Below are 13,974 nucleotides of genomic sequence, written 5' to 3' on the forward strand. Positions count from 1 at the left end.
GAATGGTAATCGGCTAAAAATGTGATTATCTAAAGATTTCAAATTTTGAGTTGGCTATTCCTTTGAAAAAAACTTCTGGTTGCCACGGCGATCACACAGACCTAAAACACAAATATGCATACATTGAACTTCATATGCACGCATTACCAGTTTGGAGGATAGATGTAGGGCCACAACTGGGAGGGACAGGGGACCTAGTATCCTGGGCTCTGGACTAGAGAGGAGGGCACCAAATTCACCCTTTATAACTGCTTCTTTTCTACATTACATAGGTGTGCCAAAATGTGTACTTGCCCCGTTTGAGAAAGTACCTAGTTGCGGTGGTAGATAGATGGCACCACCTACTGAACACAAAATATGCTGGGCACACAAACATATAAGCAAACTGTTAAGTTTAACACATATCTGACATAGCTCCCATATTCAGGTGTAAAAATATGTGGCAGTTAAATGACGACAGATCAGAGTGGTGAACCATCAGGAAGGAAAATAAAATCATTTTACCAGGGAAACCAAAGTGTGAATAGGGAATGAGAAGATAAGTGTCTGAGAGAGGAGAGAGAGAATCTGATTTGCTTTAAATTTAATCTGAAAATATTGAAAATGCTAAGACATTTTTAACAAAATGTAAAATCAATCAAAAGGGAATTTAAACATTGATTATTAGTAAATATATAAATGTGTGCCTTCAACTGTTAATTAAAGTAGATCCTGCTTATAACGTTTCTCAAAAACCGTGATAAAAAACGTTGTAAATATGAAAAAACTTTGAACAGGAAATCTTAATGTGAGAATTACTTATTGTTAGGACCATGAAAATAAGTTGCACTAAGTGGAAAAAAATTCTAAACTGGAGAAACGTTATAAGTGGGATCAACTGTATATTTGTTTCAGATTTATTACAAGTCCATAGGTTAAATTCTCAATGCTAATGAGCTTCTTTTTGCAAGTTTTTCCTACTAATAGACAATAAAAGTAAATGAACCTTTGGATAGAACATGTTTTTAGAAATGAATTACTTGATTCACAGATACCTTCTTGTCTTACCCAGAACATGACCCACTGCTCAGTCTCAACGAAGAAATATAAGCAGGTGATCAAAGACCTGGGGCATGTTGGAAGAAAATTCATTGAGATACCAGTGAATTATGGGGGGGGGGGGGGGGTATAACTTTTTTTTAAGATAAATTTTTTTCAAAGGGACCACTTTCACTCAATAAGGACCCAGATTTTCCAAATAACCTGGGTGGGACCCAGGTAAATTAGAGTCCAGTGGCATCTCTGACTTATTTTTTCCTCTCGTCCTCCCATCGCCCCATTATGCCCATTCGCAGCCCCGATTGCATCTGTAGCTGGTATCGCCCCTTCGAATAGTCCCATCGCCCACTGTGGGAAACACAGGATTAAATTATATTTTGCCGCCATTTTCCAAGTACCGTACGTTATGTTAATAAATGTTATGTAATAAGATATGAATATTTCAAAAATTTATCACTCTAAAAATTTGAATTATGAGATCTGAAATTGTTGAATAACGATATTTCTTGTATAAATAATGAGTCTATGGAATAAATAAACCTTTTCATTTCACAATATTATTCATATATACACACATAAATACGTACATGCTCATAGAGATACATATATATACATATACCCAAGCTCCTGGCATTCATTCAATAAATAACATTGAAGAGTTTTTTAGGATTAATATTTCCCACCTCTATAACTTCTTCCTTTTCCCTTACTACATTTGGACCTACTTTTCATTTTAAATTAACTTTCCCTTTTTTTTCCTACAATCGGAATATTATCACCATATGCCTACAGCTACCATGACCTTATCACATTATATTATGTTTAGTTTTTTTTTTGTACTTTCTTTTCGCACATGTTGTGTTAATTTTTTTATAATCTTTTTATTTATTTATTTATATGATTCATACCAAATTGTAATTACCAGTAAAGGCCATTTGGCTCCTCTGTAATTTTTTTTTTCTCCTATTTTCTCTGTATTCTACATTTCTCACTAATAAAGTATTGTATTGTAAAAAATGTGCAGGGAAACCATGAAATTATCAAAAGTTATGTCAGCATAAACATGAACATGGATATAGGTTGCTAAATCCCACAACATTAAAAAAGGTTTTTCAACTACTTTTTTTGAAACATAATACTTTTGATTCATAAGAAATTTGACTGACACCTTAATTCTTACTCCATTTGTCAATAACTGTGATAGCCTGTTAATGAAATCAGGTAACTTGTAATGGAAAATTGATGCATGAATTAAATAGGTATTGAACTGTTAATCAACATTACTCTACGTTCTGACCATATTAAATTCTCTTATATGATGTTGATGAGCCGCCACGTTCCATCAACACCAACATGTCACTTGCTAAACACCACAAGGATGATGTTGATCCTTCCGCATCTCCAGCAAAAGCGTCAGTGAACAACAGTCATCCAAGGAGGTCGTTTTGTCTCCTCGCTTGTCCAAAACGGCACTGAAGATGTCCACTGCAGTAGTGGACAAAAAGTCTGCTGCAAAGAAGCCTGGAACACAGCATAACACAGCCCGAAAGGTATGAAATTTATTATAAACTCTGGCCGTGAAAGCCTGCCTTCTCTCTCATATTTTGTTGAACAAACATGCAGCATGAAATAAGTACTCACATTTGGCAGCAACAGGAATCATCAAAATCTGCTGAACATTCTTAGCTTCTGTTCCAAATAGAGTATGAAGTTTACTTTCATTCAATAAACCAGCTTCTAGAACAGTGAAATTGATGTAAGACAAATGTTTTACTCATAAGAAATATTCATTATGTTAAATTTTACACAGACACAAACGCAATACACTAATACTGAGAAAACTGGCAAAAAGATGGCTAATATAGTAATAATTATTAAAACAATTTTTTTGAACAAAAAAATGAGAAATGGTAAATATCATTAACATTTCATACGTAAGAACTCCAAACCTAAAAAATAATATCAATAGTTAATTGGCATGCACACGTATCTAGATAGAAAAATTGTGTTATGCCTATTGAAGCCGATTTTCAATAATATAAGTTAGTATCTACAGAGATCATCTGTGACTTAGTTTGGCATGACCGTAAGTGTCATACTGTTTCAAAAACCATATTTTTAGAAGGGTGAGGAAGGTGGTTGGGACATTTTTTGCTTGTTTTTGAGAATGCAGAGATCTACTACTAAGACACTACTGATGATATTGATTTCTTTTTCCTTTTGCTGTTGTAATGGATCTTAAAGGTTTCTCGATGCCCATTCCGGAATTAATTGCCATATACACATATGGTCGACGAAGATGCAATCTGTGCTAAGCTTAAAGAGAATCACTGGAGTGATTAGTGAACCTGAACTTCAAGGTTTACAAGGCCATCGCTGAGTGGGAGAGGAATAACGCAGATACAGTGCGGTACATAAAGTTGACTGACAAGCAGGCACTACAATTCACAGAGACAAATGCAAAGTCTTTGTAGGACGAAATTAAAGAGACATTCACCAGAATGGCAGAAGACTGGAAAACAGACACCGGTAATGAACTGAAAAATTTGGAAATGTACAATAAGGAGCTTACAGGGGTGCAAGCACCCCTCATCCATTTTGGAGGAGCAAACTTCAATTTTTGAAGCAGAAATTTTGAAAATGAAGCAGAATTAAAAACTAACTATATCTGCAATATATTTTTCTGTGAAATGCCCTAAGTTTTTCCAAAAATGGTTGGAACGAATAATTCTAAATAAATTTGCTTCACAAATTGAAGTCCATTTAAATTTTTTCTGAAGTATCTTATCTGTCACTACTAAAACATACATTACTGAAATGATGAATAAAAATATTAGACTCTTTTCAAATTAAACACCATGCATACTGAAAACCTAGGCAGCAAGAATTTCTACTGTTTGAACACCAAAATTCATCCTTCATATCAAAAAAAGTGCAGAATATAATCAGGGTTTCCATGAAAAAAAAATTAGCTTCTCCCAGAATTTAAAGAAATGATTAAATTGAAAAGTGAAATGCAAGAAAAAGAAAAATATAAAAAAAAAAAAACCTTATTTACTTAAACAATTTCTCAACATAATAGCATGTTAATAGATTAAAAATGTTTTTTTCTGCTTTTACAGCCTAAATACAGCCTAAAGCCTGTTGGATTGGATTCAATTTTGAATTTGCTGGCGCAAGGACCAGTTTGGTCAAACTGCGCCGAAAAAATGACTATATAAAAACAAGAAAAATTGTCCCTTTGTCATATCAAAAAATAAGACTGCTCATGATAAAAAGCGATGGGAAACGTAAAACACTGACATGAATTGTAAAAAGCTATAATTTGTTATAAAATCCAATGGCTTTGATGAACTTAAAAATGCGAGATGCATCGCTATGGTCATTTAAAATGTCATGAAGTGAAAGATGACTTTGACCAAAAGCGGTTGTAAAATGATGACGATGATGTGAACAAGTAAAAGCATGAGCAATGGTCAATAGACTTTGACAATGAGGGCACTCTGGTTGACTCTCTCGTAATAACAAATATGATTGTGTAAGGCGACTGTGTCCTATGCGTAACCGGGCAAGCAGAACTTCCTCCTTTCGGTTCGTTCTGCAGCTCGAACGCCAATGGCCAAGTGTGGGCTTGATGGCATGTAATTTGTTATTAATTTGATTGTTCCAATGGTCCTGCCAGCGGCAATGCATCACTTCCCGGAGGATTGAGAAGTGGTCACTGGCAGGTAACAAAAGGCTATTGTCAATGTTAGTTGTTGTTCGAGATGCGTTGTCTGCTTTTTCGTTGCCCGGTATTCCTACATGACCCGGTACCCAGTAAAATTTTACTGTGGTACCGTGATGGATGAGGTGATGCAGTTCATGGAAAATGGCATAAATACATGGATGAGTGTGCAAAGTAAAAGAACACAGTGCTTGCAATGCACTGAGAGACTATAAATGATGCATCGTCAGTGGCGTTTGCGTCGTATATGACGTAGAGCCTGAAGGATTGCGTACAGTTCTGCCGAATAAATAGAGAATGTGTCTGGAAGTTTGAAAGCTATCTCCTCACAGCAGATGCAGGCACAACCGACATGCCCAGGGCTCTTAGAGCTGTTGGCATATATGGGGAAGTACCTGTTGTAAATAACCCTGTGCGTAAAAAATATCTGTCGATATATGACATCTGCTGTGGTGGCTCTAGGGTATAATGATAATGATAGAGAGAAATCTGGCAGAGACTGCTCCCATTGTGCCAGTTGCTGAGCAACTGGGGCCACACGACTGATGTCTAATTCTAGTTCTTCCACAAGTGCCCTCATACGAAGACCGAATGACGGTACACATGAAGGTCGAGCAGCAAAAAGTCTATGAAATGAGGGATAAAAAATGACATTATGAAGTGGATGACCTGGTAAAGACTTCATTTTGATATAATATTTCAAAGAAAGTTGTTGGCGTCTTGATGTCAGTGTAGGCTCGTTGCATTCGACATACAGACTCTCCATTGGGGACGTCCGGACAGCTCCAGAGCAGATCTGCAGGGCGATATGGTGGACTGGGTCGAACACACTCGGATAGCTCCGAGGCGCTGACCCGTATACAATGGAGCCGTAGTCGAGCTTCTATCTTACAAGAGCTTTATATAAGTGAATAAGTTATAATCATCTCTTCTACACCACGATGTAGAAGAGATGACCTTCAAGAGGTTCATCGTCTTCATGCAACGAGCTCTTAATTGCACAATATGAGGTTTGAAAGTGAGTTTCTTGTCGAATGTGATGCCGAGGAATTTAGTGTTTTCTACAATATGTATTAGATTGTTATTGAGAAACAACTGTGGGTCATCATGTAGGTCTCGATGCCGACAAAAGTGCATAGCAACAGTCTTGTCAGCGGAGAAAGAAACCCCGTTATTATGAGCCCACTTGCTGATCTTGTTGAGTGTGGTTTGTAATTGTCTCTCTGCTGACCTCATATTCACTGATTGGTAAGATATCAACAGATCTTCCACATAGAGTGCGCCAGTGACAGACAACGGGAGTTGGTTCAACACCCCGTTGAGTTTTAAAATAAAAAGTGCTACACTTAAAATGCTACCTTGAGGTACACCTTGTTCTTGAATTTAGGGAGCTGATAACGTGCTTCCGATCCATACCTGGAAGATGCAGCGAGCAAGCAAGTTCTTAATGAAAATGGGCAGGTTGCCCCGCAAGCCACTATTATAGAGGTCCGAAAGAATTCCGTGCCTCCAAGTATGGTCGTAGGCCTTTTCTATGTCGAAAAATATGGCTATCATATGCTCCCTCTTCACAAATGCTTGTCTTATTGATGTCTCAAGGCGTAACAGATTGCATGTTGTGGACCTGAACCGTCTAAAGCCGCTTCGATGTTGGGATAAAATATTGTTAACCTCAAGGTAGTGCATTAGGCGATAGTTGACCATGCGTTCCATGATCTTACATAGACAACTGGTCAAAGCAATAGGTCTGTAACTATTAGGTTGCTGAGGATTTTTGCCAGGCTTCAGGAATGCAAGAACAATGGCTGCTCGCCAGGTGTCAGGAAATGAATGACTGACCCAGATCCGATTAAATAATATGAGTAAATGTGACAGTGATTCTGGTGAGAGATGCCGAATCCTGGAATAATGAATGGCATCGGGCCCTAAAGCTGAGTCAGGACTTCGCTGCAAGGCCGTCGTCATTTCATGAAGGGTGAACAATGAATTTTACCCCTCTGGTGTAGAAGGCCGGTGTAACGTATCGGGATCCGATCCCTCTACGTTAATGGTGATCTTGTCGTTATGTGGGAAGTTCCTTCTTATTTTAGACCCCAGGGACCTCTCAGTTACCGGAAACCACCCGAGGACCCACTGGCGAACCGGTAAGGGCCAGAGTGTTCGATTAGTTCGGCAGTCGGCGGGTGGGGTCTTTCGGCTGTCGAACGAGAACGGGCCAGAGGTCGGGCTACTGATGTCCCACATAAATTAATTTCCCTCATGACGACGATGCCGCTATTTTCGTGGAGGGGTTTGATCCAATATATGTATAGTTGGGCGAGGCTTAGCCCAGTTTAAATTATTTTTATTGAAGAACCTCCCGGGGGAGTTATTGCAAGTCTCGTTGTGCGGATACGAAAATATAGTGTTGTACTCACTTATTTTCGGCGGGGGGCTGCAGACCTCCGTCGGAACAATTCATTTCATATTGTTATGTTAGTAATGTTTACATAATCGGGAGAGTCTGATCAGCTCTCCGGATTATGTCATGTTGCCAGATTCCAATGTAATTAAATTGTAATGTTTATAATAGTGACGCATGAATATGCAAATTCGATAATTTTGTTGAGGCGAAAAGGCCATGCGAGGACATGTGGTCCCAAACTTCTTGTAAAAGGGGAGTATAAATTCCTCCCTCTTTGTCTCTCACATTGCGTTCGTCTAATCTTGTTCTGTTCAACTGAAGCCCTCTAGTAGGACGGTTCAGCGTCTTACTACCGTATCTATTGGCCTTAGGCTGAATTGTTAAAATGCAATAATCTACATTATTTGAATCCGTTTTCCGGCAGGTCCGGAATCAAAATATAAAACATCTTCACAGTCAAAATTCTTCATTGCTGATCGAGGTGGTCCGGCCCTCAACCGAGAGGCCCCCGGAGCTGATCAAGGTGGTTCGGCCCTCAACCGAGAGGCCCCCGGAGCTGATCAAGGTGGTTCGGCCCTCAACCGAGAGGCCCCCGGAGCTGATCAAGGTGGTTCGGCCCTCAACCGAGAGGCCCCCGGAGCTGGTCAAGGTGGTCCAGCCCTCAACCAAGAGGCCCCCCGGAGCTGAGCAAGGTGGTCTGGCCCTCAACCGAGAGGCCCCCAGGAACTGATCAAGGTGTTCCGGTTCTCAACTGAGAAAACTCCTCTGGTATTTACGGAAAAGCTAACAACATCGGATGTCCGATCGCTGCACAGGTTGACTGTTGTTGATCATCAATTGGTGAGCCAGTATCTTTACTGTTAACGTCAAATAGAGGGCTCCAAGATATACTAATCCATTGTTAAAATTAACTAACCCATATAATTAATTTGAATAAATAATATTTCATGCGAAAGTTTGTTTCTAATCATTTTCCACTTGTCGTTTGCCACTTTATTGCTGGATATTTCGAACCGGGCAAGCAACTCCCATAAGGGACGTTGCAATTTTGGGGGCTCGACCGGTTCTCAGTAAGTGTGGCAAACCGCGGGTGGAAAGTACTTTCGCTAAAATTTTTTTTTTTTTTGATATTTAACATTGATTTTAGAGATGAATTCTAATAATCATAGTACGCCTAGAAATTTAGGTGATGTTCGTGTACAAATTGAACCGGAACCAAGTGGTTCACAATCGAATAATGGTTCACAAATGAACTTTACTTATCCAACAATGTCAAATCCTTATAGCGAGACGCATGTAATACTTCCCCCGGCATTACCTTTAAATCCCGCAAATGCTTTGGTTCCATTGACCCAACGCAGTGTTGGTAGTCTTATATTTTCAGGTAGTGGAGAAGACGTTAGAAGCTTTTTATTAAAATGTGAATCGTATTTTAATCTTTACAGTGTTCCTAATAAGATCGAGTTAGTTGTAAGCACGTTTGAAGGTCGTGCTCAGGCCTGGTGGCAAACGATAGGCAGGCACGAATGGGAAAAATGGGGCCCCCATAAATCGTGGGAAAGTTTCAAGGGCTTGTTATTACAAACCTTTTCAAGGTATCATACCAGGGTTGAATTAGCTCGTGCTTTATTCTCTGAAAAGTTTTCGACGGGCTCGTACCTTGATTTCGTATTACATAAGTTAGATCTTTTTCAGTCGTTCGATTTAACCGTTCCGGAGTCGGACAAAATTGAACTTATAATGTCACAATTACCCTATAATGTGAGAACATTTTTGGAAGGTAGGAAGCCTAATTCTTTGCAACAATTATTTGTAATGTTAGATCAATTTCTTGCAACGCGTGAAAATGTCCAAATTGAATCTCGTAAAAATTTTGAATCTTGTGAAAATTGTGTTGAGAAATTTCAACCTGAAGTTAGAAAAAATTGTGTGGGACCTACACAAAATGTAGTACAACCTTCAAGACGGCCTTTTAGGACAAATAAATTTTTTCGACAAGTTACCTGTTTTGGTTGTGGTCAAATCGGCCATATTGTAAAAAATTGTTTTTTAGATTCAGGAATAAAAAATTGCTAGTAATTCCTCCACCATGTAGAGAGAAATTTTTGACTGAAATGCACATGCATCCCATTTCAGGTCACATGGGAGTCAATAAAACTCTTCAGCGATGCCGACAACGCGCGTTCTGGCCTGGTATGCGTAAAGATATAAAAAAATTTGTCCTGTCCTGTAAAAAATGCCAAACATGCAAATTCGACAATACGAGGCGATGGGGAGGCATGGTGTCAACCTCTGTTGATCATCCAGGAGAAATGGTTGGGATTGACACCATGGGTCCCTTTCCCGTTTCTTCCAGAGGGAACGTGCATCTGTTAGTCGTCGTCGATTATTTCACAAAGTGGGTAGAGTTATTTCCATTAAGACGAATTACGACAAGTGCAGTTGCTAAAAAGTTTGTTCATGAGTACTGTATGAGATATGGCTTTCCAAAAAGATTAGTTTCCGATAATGGTTCTTGTTTTATATCAAACCTTATGAGGGAAACTTGTAAAGTTCTCCAGGTCAAGCAAAGGTTCACAACCCCCTATCATCCTCAATCAAACCTTACCGAGAGATTTAATAAAACAATTAAACAGATGATCTCCTGCTATGTTGGTGATAAGCATAAAGATTGGGACAAAAATTTAACCTTTTTTGGTCTTGCTATTAGGTCGGTTCCCTCGGAAACTACGGGTCAGTCGCCAGCTAAATTGTTTCTTGGTAGAGAATTAGTTTTACCATTTGACTGGGCTATGGACATACCGGTTTGGGAAAGGGTGAGTTTACCCGAAAACTTACTTAAGCAAGTTAAGGAAAATGTCAAAAAACAACAAAGGAGACAAAAAAGATATTATGACAAAAAAAGATTATTGCACACCTTTAATCAGGATGATTTGGTATTAAGGAGAACGCATTTCCGTTCTAGTGCGCAAGGCAATGTTATGGCGAAGTTGAAACCACGATGGGACGGCCCGTGTAGAGTCCTGGAAAAAATTTCACCTATTGTCTACCAGATAGTGGATTTATCCAATGATAATGTCTATAAAGTCAATGCTTGTGACTTGAAAAAATTCGTTAGTAGTGACCAAATCGTTCTTGAGCCTGTCCCGCAGTCACCTGAGAGTAGAGAGGTCCTTGTACAACACACTTCCAGTAATCCGAGTCGACATCATGTTTCACAAACGCCCTTAAATAGTGCTAATTGCACTAACTCTAGTACGTCCTTTAACCGGCAAAATCCCGAGGAGGACACCACTCCTAATATGGTGAAAACGAATTTCATTAAATCTTCCGTAGGTTACTCTAAGTTTTTGGTTCCGATTCAGAGAGGGTGGCAGAGGGTTCTCGTTAAGAGGAAAAAAGAACCTCGTATTGACGTCTATTATTACTCTCCCGAAGGGACAAAATTCAGAAGCAGTGTTGAAATTTCGCGATACTTACAAAATCAGGATACTGATTTGGCTGTCGATAACTTTTCCTTTAGTGGGAAATTTAATATACCAGGTGATATGTTAACATAGTTTTTGCATGTATTTCTGTAAATTAACTTTTTTTAACCTATAGAATTTTTTTTTTTTTTGGGAAAAATTCTTCCGTGGTGAGGGGGAATGTAACGTATCGGGATCCGATCCCTCTACGTTAATGGTGATCTTGTCGTTATGTGGGAAGTTCCTTCTTATTTTAGACCCCAGGGACCTCTCAGTTACCGGAAACCACCCGAGGACCCACTGGCGAACCGGTAAGGGCCAGAGTGTTCGATTAGTTCGGCAGTCGGCGGGTGGGGTCTTTCGGCTGTCGAACGAGAACGGGCCAGAGGTCGGGCTACTGATGTCCCACATAAATTAATTTCCCTCATGACGACGATGCCGCTATTTTCGTGGAGGGGTTTGATCCAATATATGTATAGTTGGGCGAGGCTTAGCCCAGTTTAAATTATTTTTATTGAAGAACCTCCCGGGGGAGTTATTGCAAGTCTCGTTGTGCGGATACGAAAATATAGTGTTGTACTCACTTATTTTCGGCGGGGGGCTGCAGACCTCCGTCGGAACAATTCATTTCATATTGTTATGTTAGTAATGTTTACATAATCGGGAGAGTCTGATCAGCTCTCCGGATTATGTCATGTTGCCAGATTCCAATGTAATTAAATTGTAATGTTTATAATAGTGACGCATGAATATGCAAATTCGATAATTTTGTTGAGGCGAAAAGGCCATGCGAGGACATGTGGTCCCAAACTTCTTGTAAAAGGGGAGTATAAATTCCTCCCTCTTTGTCTCTCACATTGCGTTCGTCTAATCTTGTTCTGTTCAACTGAAGCCCTCTAGTAGGACGGTTCAGCGTCTTACTACCGTATCTATTGGCCTTAGGCTGAATTGTTAAAATGCAATAATCTACATTATTTGAATCCGTTTTCCGGCAGGTCCGGAATCAAAATATAAAACATCTTCACAGTCAAAATTCTTCATTGCTGATCGAGGTGGTCCGGCCCTCAACCGAGAGGCCCCCGGAGCTGATCAAGGTGGTTCGGCCCTCAACCGAGAGGCCCCCGGAGCTGATCAAGGTGGTTCGGCCCTCAACCGAGAGGCCCCCGGAGCTGATCAAGGTGGTTCGGCCCTCAACCGAGAGGCCCCCGGAGCTGGTCAAGGTGGTCCAGCCCTCAACCAAGAGGCCCCCCGGAGCTGAGCAAGGTGGTCTGGCCCTCAACCGAGAGGCCCCCAGGAACTGATCAAGGTGTTCCGGTTCTCAACTGAGAAAACTCCTCTGGTATTTACGGAAAAGCTAACAACATCGGATGTCCGATCGCTGCACAGGTTGACTGTTGTTGATCATCAATTGGTGAGCCAGTATCTTTACTGTTAACGTCAAATAGAGGGCTCCAAGATATACTAATCCATTGTTAAAATTAACTAACCCATATAATTAATTTGAATAAATAATATTTCATGCGAAAGTTTGTTTCTAATCATTTTCCACTTGTCGTTTGCCACTTTATTGCTGGATATTTCGAACCGGGCAAGCAACTCCCATAAGGGACGTTGCACCGGAAGGTATACGATGTGCGTTCAGCTGATGATTTAATGCGATGAAACGATGGGGGATAGTTCGCATCACTGGAGACAGCAGCGAAATGGGCGGCGATGGTATCCGCAAATCCCTCACATCGCTGATGATAATGCCATTGGTGTTTAAAATAGTGATCGGATGAGACTGATAATGACCATTTATTTTTCGGATCCGGTCCCAAATGACTTTAGATGAAGTAGATGAAATGATTCCTGTGGTAAACTTTTGCCAGGACTCGCGTTGAGCGAGAAGAACCAGGCGCCAGGCTATCGCCTTTGCTTTTAAAAATGCCAACTTGTCATGGGTAGGATACCGCCGGAACCTACTCCATGCTTTCTTTTGTGCTTTAATCGTAAGATTACATTCGTGGTTCCGAACACACAGTGGTCGACGTCGGGTTGCGAAACCATATCCTCCGTGATTTCTGCCTTGACCGTGAAGTCTGAAACTGCCAAAATGAAACGGAAATGAGTGAAACTGCCATCATTCATGATGGCAAGATCCGTGTCGTCTAACAGCCGTTCAACCATTGGTGTTGCTGTTAGAACCCCATATCATGTTATGAGCATTGAAGTCTCCAAGAAGAAAAAATGGTGGTGGTAATTGATCAATCAGATCTTCTAGATCTCTCTGTAAGATGGTGTCATTTGGTGGCAAATAAATAGAACAGATGGTAATTCTTAGGCCTGTAGAGATTTTCACCATGATGGCTTGCAGGTTTATTCGCAATGTTAGAATGCGCGACGACATGCGATGTGGAACCAGCAGAGCAACACTGCGGCAGGCTCTTGACGCACTTGAATGGTGAATTAGTGCAGTTGTCCGAAATGTGGTCCTTCCCACCGCACTTTACGCAGGTGGGTTGACTACGGCATGCCGTTCGTGAGTGACCGTATTTTTTGCAGTTGAAGCATCGAACAGGGTTAGGAATGTATGGCCGGATTTTGAGGTTATAATAACCTATTTTGATATCTTTCGGCAATGTTGGTGATGAGAATGTGAGAATTATGTTTCGTGTGGGAGCTGGATTGCCATCTTTGCGGCTCATAATATGTTTGGCTGATGTTACGCCTTGAGACGCCAGCTCGTGTTAGTTCTTCTTCATTCATGTTAATTAAGTTAGTATCTGAAATAACACCACGTGAATAATTCAACGTGGGATGGATTTTGACCGTTATTAGAATGTCTCCGAGAGATGTTAGCTTTTGAATGAGTTCAGCTTGTTTGGATGTGTTAGTTTCGATGAGAAGGTCTCCTGAGCGAAGGACCTTCACTGATTTTAAGGTACCAACTGTGCCATAGAGAGCTTTATCTATTACAAATGGTGATACTTTCGCCAGCGGTTTTTCGGCATCTGAAGAGTGCAGAAAGAAAAATGAGACAGTTGATGAATTTGAAGCAGTTACATTGACATGTGTTTGGTTTGAAGCAGTTCTTTGACGTTTTCGTGCATTTTGATTTTTTCCCATATTTGAATGGGTATTGTTCCACACCCACCCACCATGCAGCCCTACGAGGGGACGCGCACACGTAACCGGTGAAGGTTAGTAGCAACGTCAGATTAGGTGGGAGCTATACACCACCAAAGCAGGCGACGAGACGCGTTAAAGATCCAAGATCGTGGGTGAAGCAGCACCAACAAACCTCAACGACGTCCGGCAGGCCCGGCCCCTCTACCTGCCCAGTAGTGTAACCCCTT

The 13,974-nt window shown here is 40.5% G+C and overlaps 1 protein-coding gene across 2 annotated transcripts in view; it reads right to left on the reverse strand.

Annotated features, from left to right (window-relative positions):
* The window catches only part of LOC149074672 (uncharacterized), a 363,805-nt gene that overhangs the window by 318,795 nt on the left and 31,036 nt on the right, over positions 1 to 13,974 (reverse strand). Inside the window, exon 5 of one of the 2 annotated variants that reach the window (XM_089247127.1) lies at positions 2,680 to 2,775. In XM_089247127.1, coding sequence (XP_089103253.1) covers positions 2,680 to 2,775 — 96 coding nt within the window. The remainder of the gene's footprint in view (positions 1 to 2,679; positions 2,776 to 13,974) is intronic. The other variant, XM_089247128.1, reaches the window with a different exon arrangement.

This window comes from Pholcus phalangioides, unplaced genomic scaffold (assembly GCF_987345545.1).
Source record: "Pholcus phalangioides strain wild (caught in Gottingen) unplaced genomic scaffold, Ppha-v1.0 ptg000017l_1, whole genome shotgun sequence".
NCBI classification, from domain to species: domain Eukaryota; kingdom Metazoa; phylum Arthropoda; class Arachnida; order Araneae; family Pholcidae; genus Pholcus; species Pholcus phalangioides.